The following is a 12,208-nucleotide window of genomic DNA, read 5'->3' on the forward strand; positions in this document are numbered from 1 at the left end:
ATCATTCAGCACTTCATCTACTAGGTGGTAGAACTCCCCGTAGGTTTCTCTCTTCTGTCATGGCCGAATGGTTTAGTCGTCTGCCCTGGAACGTTTACCAGAATCGACGTTGTGGGTTCGAATCCTGATCCCGCCACTTTAAAAAAAAAAAAAATTCGGTCTTCTTTTTACAAAGCGTTGCAAGGGATAAATGTCCCATCCATCCCCCCCCCCCCCCCACCCCACCTCTTTTTTTTAAAACTCTCTCTCTCTCTCTCTCTCTCTCTCTCTCTCTCTCTCTCTCTCTCTCTCTCTCTCTCTCTCTCTCTCTCTCTTGGTTCCTTTCTAGCAAATTGTCATATTCGTCCCCACTCCGATCTCAAAAAGTATCTAAAAAAATAAATAATTTAAAAGCAAACAAACAGAAATATTCAGAGAGCGACCAAATGGTCAGATAGACGAGAAAAAAAATACAATAATTTTTTTTTTTTTTAATAAAAACAATTTTAAGAAAATCATCCTCAGAAACGGAACAAAAGGCCAAACAATAAAGAAGAAAAAAACAGATCGCTCAAAAAAAAAAAAACAAGGCGGGGGGGGGGGTGGGGGGGGGGGGGGGAGGAATTAAAAAAATTCCCGCCATCATCAATATCCCCAAAATTGTGTTGTGGCCAGAATGAACAAATTATAGAAACACAAGATGATCAATAAAGTCAACAGGTAGGTAGGTATTAAAAATGTAAATGGTTGGCGGAATATTTTTGATGATTAACAACTTTCTTCCTGGTTGAAAATAAAAAGGCAAATTACCAGTTTGACGTTTTCAGCTCAAAGTGACAAAAGAAATTTCATTGATCCATTTGCTTTAAAATATTTTTTTTTAAAAGCTGGATTTGAGATTTGATCACTATTTACTTTCATCTTGTGTTAAATATCATTTGATATTGACTGATTGGGACACAAATAACCACTAGCATTTTTTCCAGAATATTTGGTATTTTTCACGCCGAGTTTGGCATTTTGCATACATGTGTCTGGGGATAACCAAGGTGTTGTTTACACAGCGAGGGAGCCAGATTAATTTTGCAAAAATTACCAAACAAGTTGGAAAAAAAATAAAAGTCAAACTGTCAGAGGAATGCCAAACTTTTCCAACCATCACTTTTTCTGCTAAAATGCACATGAAATTGGAAATCAATCTTAATTTTTTCATTCTGCTGCCAGGAATAAATGTCTTGAATTAATTCTATTTTATTTTTAATAGTATGGAATTTGGCACTAAAAACAATAAACTGGTATTCCTGCCAAACCTCATGATAACCTTGACATTGTAAATTTCAGAAAATCAAAGTCCTCACCTAATTTGATGGGCAATCCCAGCCGACGTCTTCGACCGAAAATTTGTGATTTTGGTGAGCGTTGCATTTTAATTAATTAATTAATTGAGCTTTATAAAAAAGAAAGACCTGAGAGACAAAACCTACTGTGAGAGATTGAAAGAATTAAATCTCCCGACCTTAGATTACAGGAGAAGAAGGGGAGATATGATCCAAACATATAAAATAGTAAAGGCAAGGGAATAGATAGGGTAGAGGCAGGATTCCTTAAACCAAACAAGAACATTCAGACACGAGGAAATAGCAAGAAACTGAAAAAAGAACGTTTTAAAACAAATGAAAGAAGGAACTTTTTTTCATCTAGAATTGTAAATAACTGGAATAAACTGCAAGAAACCACAGTATCGGCACAAAATTTGAATAAATTCAAAGCAGAGTTGGAGATAAGCAACACCCTAGGAAACAAGTTCAATTATAAAAATTGGTCCAATCATTAATAGATGAGGAGGAGCGGAGACTACACCAAGTCTAAAAGCTCTATACAGAGGTATCCAGGTTTATATAGCGCAATATCCACTCAATGTGCTCAACGCGCTTTGGCTTTACAAGGGATCCCTGGTCAACAGCAACATTTAACATGTAAGACGGGACTTGAGTCTGTTAGGCGATATTATTAATATTACAATTTTTCGGACAAAGACAACGCTGTTAACGGCCAGGTACTCATTTTACACCTGGGTACAGTAAGAGAATGTGAGTAAAGAGCCTTTTCCAAGGACTCAACTATGCGCCGAGCGCGAGGCTCGAACCCAGGACTTCCGATCCGAAAGCGAGTGTCATACCACTAGACCACGTAGCCGCATTACGCTATGACTTATTGTTAGAAAAATTATAGAGCTAGTACCAGACCCGTATTTTTACTATATGGTCATGGACCATATATGTTATTTATTGAGATATATAGCATTAATGATCAAAAATGAACCATTAATGTCATGAAAAAAAATTATTGAAAAATTATTTTTTTTTAGCCAAACTGCAAGCAGAGTCAATTTGCAAGGGCATATAAATCCAAAAGTTGAAGAAAATTTACATTTTCTTTCAAATAATTATAATCTGTGCTAAAAGTTGTACAGGATTATTAAGTTTGAGAGATTAAGCTTGATTAATAAAAAATAGTTATGGACCCCCCCCCCCCCCCCCCAAAAAAAAAAAAGGGAAAAAAAGAAACTAGGTATCAAATTTGGACTGATGTTTAGAAAGATAGCTGATTTTTCAAATGAAAATAATTAAGTGAAAGAGGCTGTTATTGTTTTCCCCACAGTTCCAACATATATGACAATAGGGATCCATAATTTTCCCCATTGGACACGGAATTGCCTGCTATCAGTTAACTTCCAATGACCTCAGACTGGTAGCTAACAGGGAAGGTTAATGGACCCTCGTTTCTCTCTCACCTTTTTTTTTCTTTCTTTCTCCCTCACGTCACCCCAGGTGGTTCGTCACAATAGAACCCAATAGAAGAGGCCACAATGAAATCTGCACCCAATGCTTTTTCTTTTTCTGAGATTCAAATAAACTTTGGATGAGAAAATTACTGTGCTTTTCTGTTTTATCGTTGTTCCTTGACATTAGCCCTTTTGTTTTTTTTGTTTTTTTTAAATCTTAAAATTCTGACATGAAATGTATAATTTACTTTTGTCTTTCCCAGGATGGCGGAGCCAATAAATGATGCTGTTTGTTCTGCTGTTGAGAGAGAAAATGTCAGGCTTAGAATGCTAAGTATGGACATTTGGAACAATCCAGAGCTTTGCTTCGAAGAACACCATGCTCATGAAGTGTTGACGAGTTATCTTTCCACCCAGGGTTTTCAGGTGCTGTTTTTCATAACCAAGTTTCATTCTTATCTTTAATAATATTATTTAAGGACACATTACGTGGTGGACCAAAGATACCATGCAGTTAGCAGGTATTAATACACAAATCTTTAAACCTCACTCTACATGATCATCTTCAACTAGCAAAGCGACCCTAAAATGGGTTCAAATTGATGTTATCATCAGAACAGCTGATTGGTCAAGAGAATAGACTTTTCAAAGATTTTACCGCAAACCACTTAAGTTTAAGGTTCAACAGGACTTTTCTTCAGCTGTACTTTCAAATCTTTTTCAGTGAGTATAACAAACACTTTAAATATTAAATTTATCCCAATTTGGAATTGGTGTACAAGATAGAGTTTCAAAATGAAATGAACTTACCTGTGATGTTTAATTGAGACTCTTTCGAGTCCAATTCCAAATGGGGAAGAAATGCCCACCCATTATGGATTGACTACTATTAGTTAGATTGGGTTTTCCCCTTCCTGTATCTTTGGTTCTGTTTGTCTGTACATAAACGTTAAAGCCTGACGAGTCACGTGATTCTATTCATTTGTTCTCTATTCGGAATTGGACTTGCAAGAGTCTCAATTAAACATCACATGTAAATTCGTTTAATTTTTAAATTAAATGGCTTTGATATTTTAACTCATTTATTTGAAATGTGATATCTAATGTATTTATTATTTTGTGGATTGTTGAATTATTTCTTTGACTCTCTGACTACAGTAGTGCTTTAAGTTTAACTGCATTGGAAATAATGAGACTTTTTCAACACTCAACATTTTTCTCCCAATAGTGAGTGATTCAGAAACTGGGAATAACGATAACTCTTTTCTGAATTGAGAAGCTATTATTTGGAGTAATAAAGCACTCTCATTCATCTGGTCGCACTACACGCATGCCCATACAAAGCCAAAGGTAGTGCAATAGAGGTACTGTTCCTTCAGAAATTTCCCAATTTCAACTCTAGAATTTGCTATTAATATTAAAAAAGTTAAAATTTGACACAAAATATGTCAAATTGTCCTATAAATTATACCAAATCTGAACATATGGGAACTAATGATGTGGTAATTTGGTTCTTTCCCTTGAAAATTGGTTATATTAAGAGTTCAAGATTAACGAGAACGAATGCTTGGAACGGGGCTTTTTTTGTTGTAATTAACCGAGCTCTACAGTATTTTTTTAAGCTTCAGGAGGTATTTTTTGTTTTATTTATGTTATTTTTATCCTTTAATAACATATATTGCTTTTCAGAGGTGTATTTTCTGTTATGGATGATCTATAAAGTTTTGTGCGTTATTGATATGGTATTCATTTGAAACAACTCATTAACCCGTTGTCCCTCTTATGTCAATTATCAGGTTACGAAACACTATAAACTGGACACAGCATTCAAAGCCACATTTTCCACAAAAGGTGATGGAGGCTGTGCACACATTGGTGTGTTGTGTGAATATGATGCACTCCCAGGGATTGGACACGCATGTGGTCATAATTTGATTGCCATCTTAGGACTTGCTGTGAGTCTCGGTATCAAACAAGCTATGGAATCCTATGGTATTCATGGGGAGGTGTGTAAGAACAAAGCTGTTGTTGAACTTTATCTTGTGTGATACAATATTTAACTCTTGTTTATTTGGTTTGATAGTGTTTGGAAGATGTTTATTACCCTGAGCATTTTCCTGGCTTACCTGTTGTTATGATCTCCCAAATGCTTACTTTTTAATCACATTTGATTTTAGAAAGGTAAAGATTGAATTTTCAAGACCTCATTATCTACATCTTCATAATTTCTTTGGCCCTCCAGCTTACCATTCTAGGCACTCCAGCAGAGGAAGGAGGGGGTGGTAAAATCGATCTTATAGATGCAGGTGCCTTTTCAAACTTTGATATTGCGATGATGGCACACCCTGCTCAGTTTAATGCTCCAAAACCTGTCTATGTGGCCAAGGATGGGTAAGTTTCCTCTTGACTTTGATTTATGATTTGTTTGAAAAAAAATCAAAAAGAGATAAAAATTAGGAAAGAAATTTGAAAGTGAAATAGAGAGGGAGATGGGAATTGCTTGGTAGATAATTTGAACAATGTAAAAGATATGGGAGTATGAAAATGTAAATCAAGAGCACAGGATAGTAATAATAATAATCAGGGATGCTCATTTTTTCGGCAAAAGCTGGAAAACTGTTTTTATAAAAAGTCTTCCGACTGACCTCGATCGGTATTATTGAATTGATTTTTTTTTAAAGATGAAAGTATTTGTTGGTGGTGAAGATGGGTGACATAAGAAATCATGGAATGAATGAATATTTCAGTCTTGAGAAGGAGGACGTTTTCTAATTCTTCATGGTCATTGTAGTAGCCTCTTTTAAAGAGGTTACAGTTCACATTTATGAATTTCAAGACACAACAAACACATTGCAAAATACACGCTGTGGTCATTTCATTATTTGGTATTTTTTCCACGCCTCCAAGACCCTTGTCATTTCTGTATTGCTCGTTGCGTAGAAGATTCAGATTTATGATTATTTCAATTTTTCTGCTTAGTCAATCTCTAAATTTGGTTGTTAGGATGCAGCTAACATATTATTATAATCTCTATTTTAATATTTTATTTCTATTATAATCTCTACTTTAATATTTCATTTATATATTTTCATAGGTTTCATGTCGAATATGAAGGAAAGGCTTGCCATGCTTCAAGCTACCCTTGGTATGGTGTGAATGCTTTGGATGCAGCCGTTTTATGTTACCAGAATGTGTCTTGTATGAGGCAGCATTTGAGGCCTTCTTGGAGAGTTCATGGTATGTAAAGTCTTAGACTTTATCCGTCACTATCTTGTTTTTTAAACTTACGAGTTTATATGTTGATAAAGGGGAAACCGATTCGGCCACAACATCTGTCAATAAACTGAAGCTAAATTTTACTTCATCATTGTTTTTCTTTTTAATTCATGTGATAGATAGTCAAGAAGTTACTGGGTTCGTTCGGGGCCCTGATTTCTCATTTGTTAGAGCTTCAACTCCATGCAAAAAGACGTTTTGAATCCAGGTTTATTTAGGCTTTTTCTGATCCCAGCAGTTTATCGCTGGATCTATTAAATCTGACAAAGTATTTAACGATTTACAAGCGTACCTGGAAAATGATAGTATAATTGTTACTGTTTAATGTTGCAGAAACTGGGATTGACTTCAGATCCATGGGTTTTATGGCTTTGAATAACTGACTTATGGGCCTGTTAAAAATAAAGCTGAATTTTAAAATATTTTTTTTGTCTTTGATGTTTGACCAGGTATCATAACCAATGGAGGTGAGGCACCTAATATCATTCCTGAATATGCCTCTTTGAAGTATTATACAAGAGCCCCTACAATGAAGGAACTTGAGGAGTTGAATGAAAAACTGATTGGTTGCTTTGAAGGTGCTGCAAGGGCTACTGGATGCAAGGTTTTTAATGAAGTTTCTATTCAAAGCAATGAAAGGGTTAAAATCAATTTTATGGAACAGAAATTATTTTCTCAATCAAACTTAATCAAATTATGTATTAACTCAATGATCATAATTACAGATACATAGTATCATTTTATTGCTGATACCTATAAATTTTTATTTTGAATTGAATTTTTTTTTTTTTACTACCGCTTCAATAGATTAAGAGAAATTAATAAGATGACTAGTCATTTGTAAATTGAGAGAAATTATTAGAAAACCCGCAGGAAGAATCATATTGCAAAACGCATTGAACATTGAAATCAAGTTTTTTAAAAAAGTTAAAATTAAAAAAGGAAAAAGTTAAGATGATTGTCAAGTTTTTTCAATATTAAAAGGCTTGTGAGACAATGGAAGTCATAAACACGCTGTGTTTTAATTTAAATTTAATTGTTTAAACAGTTTGTTTGCAAAGAATAAGGCTGTCATGTTAACTTTCTCACAATGATTTTGCACAAAACAATGACACTTTTTCTCTTCTTTACCCTATTCCCCCTTTCCCCTCATACGCTAAGGTGAAATACAACAATCTTCCCAAGCCTTACCATCCACTGAATTCAAACTCTACATTGGCTGCATTATACGAAAAACATGGAGAATCAGTCGGTATTGAGTTTGAGAAAGATCCAGCGATTCGGATGAGACAAGGTGGTTCTACAGACATGGGCAATGTTTCAAGACTCCTTCCCAGCATTCATCCAAAGTTCTCATTAAATACCAAAGCCCCTGGACACACTACAGAATTCAGAGACATTTCTGGTAAACTTTGCTTATTTTTTATAAGAACAGTTTTATGACTGACATCATATTCTTGCCCAATTGCCTTTATATATGAAACATATTGTCAATGTCGGGATTCCAACCCCTGCTAGCACCAATTTCTTAGTATTTTTGGCTTGGCAAATGGTGCTTGCACAGTTAGAGTTGGACATGGATGATTGTCTGTGATTGACTTCAACCATGGAAGGGTCATACCTGACACCATTCTTCTGTGAAATTGTCAGTTGAACAATTAGAGGTTGATGCTGATGATATTAACTGTCTAACATTTAAATATGACGAAGAGATATCTCCCATGGTTTTGATTTGTTGATAGTACATTTTTTTACTTGTCAAAAATATCTCCTAAAAACATTTAGCAATACTCAACATGTAAGTATTAACCTAAGTGCAATTGAAACTGGCCAGGAACGAGAATGTGAGTCAACAGCTTATTTCAATCACGTATCCTTACACTGCTCACTGCAGGACTTGAATTATAGACCTACAGGTCAGAAACCAACTGCCATACCAAAAGACATTAAGCCTTGTTGTATCCTCAGAGCAGCAAATTGACAAAAAATTATTTTAAACCCTGTTTTCTTAAATCCATATCCGTTGTTATGTACAATACCATATTTATTTGAGTAAACTTGGTGAATAAAACCGGTTATTTTAGTTGGTGATTAAGTTAGAAAATAAAAAATGATAATATAATAACAGGGAGTTAATTTATCAGAACTTTTCTGAATTCAGATTATTTATATTTAGAAGACAAAAAGGGGAAAAAAGAATAAAAATAGATAAAAGTGATAAAATAATATATTTTAACATTCTTTTATTGAATACTACTACAATATATTATGGTGCACATAACTCATTCTGTTTACATGGAAACACTTCACATGCTGGGAGTGGTTATTCTCACTACAAACCTGAGTCTACGTTATTCATAGGCTATGAATTCTGATAGAAATTTCTGAAAATGATTCTGAACCACCTTGCAATTTCAAAGGTTCTTCAGATGAAAAAAAATGCTGAAGTTTTGTTCTTTAAATAGTCACTGGGGTTACATAACGAACTTAGTGTAGGTTATAAACATAACAAAAGTAAATAGATGCTTAGTGTGGCGGACTTTGTGAATTTCTTCTTTGTTTAAACCCAAAAGTTGATATTTTTAGCAAATTGTTTTGTTCTGTTGCATGTGTTTGTTTTTATTTAATGTTGCAATGATTTCTCCTGTTGTGACTTCGAGATTCTGGTCTGATACTTAGAATTCTCAGTTCTCTCAAGTTCTCAGTTCTTATTCTCCTCTGTGGTCGTAAGAGAAGAGTCATGAGATTACTTTGCAGTAATGGCCCTCCATCCACATCTGTCCTTAGCTTTCCTCATTAGTGCTAGGCTCTCCATCCTTCTACATTCCTTTACAGTATTACTTTTGCATATGTTTTGTTTTTATTTTATTTTGCATTGATTTCTCCTGTTTTGACTTTGAAATTCTGATACTTAAAATTCTCCTCTTAAGTTCTCATTCTCCTAACTGTTGTTCATAGTAGAGGAGACATTATGGGTAACTTAGCAGTAAGGGCCCTCCGTCCAGATCTGTCCTCAGCTTTCCTTATTAGTGTTGGGCTGTCCATCCTTGACCATTCCTTCACATTGTATCTTTTGGATGTGTTTGTTTTTATTTTATTTTGCATCGATTTCTTCTGTTTTGACTATGAGATTCTGATTCTTAGAATAGATTCTTGAAAGTTCTAGGGCCATCCCAGCACATTTTTAGTAGAGTTAGCTTATAAAAAAGAGTTGGGTTTAGGAGACTGAACTTACAATACAATCAATTGGATATCAGACAATATTTCTCTTAACTGAGATTTCTCAGCCTCTGTTATAGATTCATCAGTTTTCTTAGCTTTTATACTGTAGTTATAAGGAGACTATGAAAAAAGTACATGTACAACCATTTCCTCTTTTCTGAACCGTCAATTTTTTGACAAGGCAGAGTACGAGTTGGTTTCAGAATTTTTTTTTCATTTGCCATTTACATCCCAATAATAAATGTAATTTTTCTCGTGATAAATGAAAACATGTTTTTGTTCCTGTGATTCCAGGTTCTGAAGCATCCCATTTCATCACACTGCAGCATGCCAAAGCATTGGCCATGGCTGCTGTGGAAGTAATGCAGAACCCATCTCTCCTACAAACCATTAAGGACGAATTTGACAAAAGCATGAAATAGTGATTATTTGCAATTTTTTTTATTTTCAAGAGAGCAGGTGTGTGTGGGTGTATGTATTTAAATGTGTAAGTCTATGTGTATGGGCATCTATGTTGTGAAAGCTGGTTAAAGTTTGAGATGTAAGCTATACATCTGTTCTGCCAAAGCAAAGAAAAGAATTTTTTGACTTCCCATAGTGGGCTGGGAAGAACTTGCTGTGTTTTCTACATCTGTTTTCCGAGTTTGATTATAATATAATATTTTATATTCCTCTTAGTGGGATACTGTGCCTATGTCTGGATGAGACCTTGAGGTGATCTCAAACTAACTGATTGTGTGTTCTTGGAATCTACATCTGTACCTTACTTGAACCATTCCCCTTTCAATTGTAAATCTTGATTTTTTTTCTCATTTTCTTCCTGATTGTGGGGGATGAAATGAACTGTGTCGCAAGCGCCGTAAAACCCTTTAAAACAAATGAAAACAAAACAATGAAAGAGACCATATGTGAATTCGTAAAATGTCGATTCGTAAGGTCTTTTTTTTTTATCTCAGTGTTCCTATCTTTTTTGGCATTGAGAAAAAAAAAAAAAGAAAAGAAAAAGAGGTCATTATTATCCTGATTTAGATTTTTCACAGACTAAACTCGATCAATATCATGCAAAGCTTTTAGTCATTAAACTTTGTTCTAATTGGCAATTTTCAATGTTTATACAGAAAATTAAGTAATGCCTTAATATTGTCACAGGCTGGCAAAAACAAACCAATAAACTTGACTTCATCTTAAAATGTGTGCAATAGTCAGAAATTATTTATTTAGTTGTGGATAAAGAAAGAAAAACAAACATGTATTGAATCACTGTTGTACAGATTTGTTGTTCAATAATGGTGATTTTAAATTTAATCTAGTAACAAGATTTGTTTATCATCTGAAATACAGTCCATATTTATTTCATTGGCAAATATATCAAGTGAACAAAAAACAAAAAGCTTTGGTGATTAAAACCTAACATATGGCCGACCTGTAGCAAAATTACAAGGACACATTAAATAATTGGTGAAAATTAAAGAGACCAGAGAAAACAATTTGTCATGGAAGAAAATACTTCTGAGCCATCAGTTAAATGGAAGGGGTTCTGGGTTCATTTGAAATGAAATGAATGTCAGAACGAAAATACATGTATCTTTGAGTTATTTCTTCCATTTTAATATTTTGGATATACAGTAGAACATGAAAGTAACGTACTCGGAAATAGCGAGTAAAATCTAAATCCCCGTTTTTTTCTCTTATTTGAGTCAATAAAATTAGCATGCAAGTAGCGAGTATGAAAAAGAGGTCAACTCGGAAATAACGAGCATTTCCTGCCCTAGCCTAGGACTTTGAACGAAGTAAAGCAAAACACCAGACAAGGGCGATTTAAATATTTTTAGCCTAGCTTCTTTTCTTTTCTTATTTTTCGTTACGAGTAATATTACATAGTAGCCTAGTCTAGAGTACATAATAGGCGAAACAAATTTGGGTGGGGGTTGGGTGTGTGTGTTTGTGTGCGTGTGGGGGTCAATTATTCACCCAATGTGGTGCCGCGCAAGGTAAGCACTGGCAGCCAACATGTCAACATGCCTCACTTCGCAGCATCGGTCAGCGAGTCGCATTCGTTAACGAACGACACGATCAGCGAGAGCGGGGAGCGTGGAACCATCATTTCAGTGGGTCAGTGATCGAGTGATGCGCTTGCTTACCTCATCAAACATGCCTAGTGCATACAAACACTCGCACACACACATACACGAAATCTTGATGGAAATGGAAGGGGTGGATCAACTTCAACCTGTGGCCATCATTACGTAGTTAACGAAGGCCGTGTTCAACCCCGCCCTCACCCCACTTTATCCACACACAGTCATTTGCATGCACGCGCGTCACACACGCACAAACACACACACACACACACATTGTCTTTCCATATTTTTGTACGGCCGAGTGACCTTTCCTGGCAACTCGGGAATAGCGAGAACTCGGAAATAGCGAGTAATCAGGAGTGGACCCGTCAAACTCGCTATTTCCGAGTTCTACTGTATCTCATAGAATTAATCATAAATTAAACTTGAATGAGCATCCTTCTAAATTTTTTATTCGAAACAAAATTAGGTTTATTGTCTCTGGTAAATTTCAAAGGGATAGTTTGAAAAAAGAAAGTGATTTTGTACAACGATAACACATTTTTTTAGCTATAGTGTTGGTTCAGGCCATTTTATTTTTTGCTCACCTGATATATTTTGCAATTCATGTTGCAACACTAGTACAGAGATTAAACGGATGTTATTCAGTTATTTACGATTGTTTTGTTTATTCATTGGCTGGACGATTGTGGGAGGTGGGAGGAATTCCTCATAGATGGAAACACTGGAGTTCCTTTGCTCGTGAATTGAATTGTATGTTTTTGTGTCAGACAATTTTTTTTTTTTTAATTGGGGGGGGGGGGGGGGGGGGGGATTATTTCTTAAATGTAATTCTCATTGTGCAACAATCTGATTGTATCCCCTT

The 12,208-nt window shown here is 35.1% G+C and overlaps 1 protein-coding gene across 2 annotated transcripts in view; it reads left to right on the forward strand.

Annotated features, from left to right (window-relative positions):
* The window catches only part of LOC144968387 (peptidase M20 domain-containing protein 2-like), a 33,485-nt gene extending 21,491 nt beyond the window's left edge, over positions 1–11,994 (forward strand). The window contains exons 1-8 of one of the 2 annotated variants that reach the window (XM_078906683.1): positions 1,298–1,391; positions 3,028–3,190; positions 4,561–4,770; positions 5,007–5,155; positions 5,859–6,001; positions 6,490–6,644; positions 7,202–7,445; positions 9,557–11,994. In XM_078906683.1, coding sequence (XP_078762809.1) covers positions 3,029–3,190; positions 4,561–4,770; positions 5,007–5,155; positions 5,859–6,001; positions 6,490–6,644; positions 7,202–7,445; positions 9,557–9,684 — 1,191 coding nt within the window. In that variant the 5' untranslated portion in view covers positions 1,298–1,391; position 3,028 and the 3' untranslated portion in view covers positions 9,685–11,994. Of the gene's footprint in view, positions 1–1,297; positions 1,392–3,027; positions 3,191–4,560; positions 4,771–5,006; positions 5,156–5,858; positions 6,002–6,489; positions 6,645–7,201; positions 7,446–9,556 lie in introns of those variants that run through there. The other variant, XM_078906682.1, reaches the window with a different exon arrangement.
* The last annotated feature ends 214 nt before the right edge of the window (positions 11,995–12,208 follow it).

This window comes from Berghia stephanieae, chromosome 3, assembly GCF_034508935.2.
Source record: "Berghia stephanieae isolate SIO BIC M18660-M18661 chromosome 3, UCSD_Bste_1.3, whole genome shotgun sequence".
NCBI lineage: Eukaryota > Metazoa > Mollusca > Gastropoda > Nudibranchia > Aeolidiidae > Berghia > Berghia stephanieae.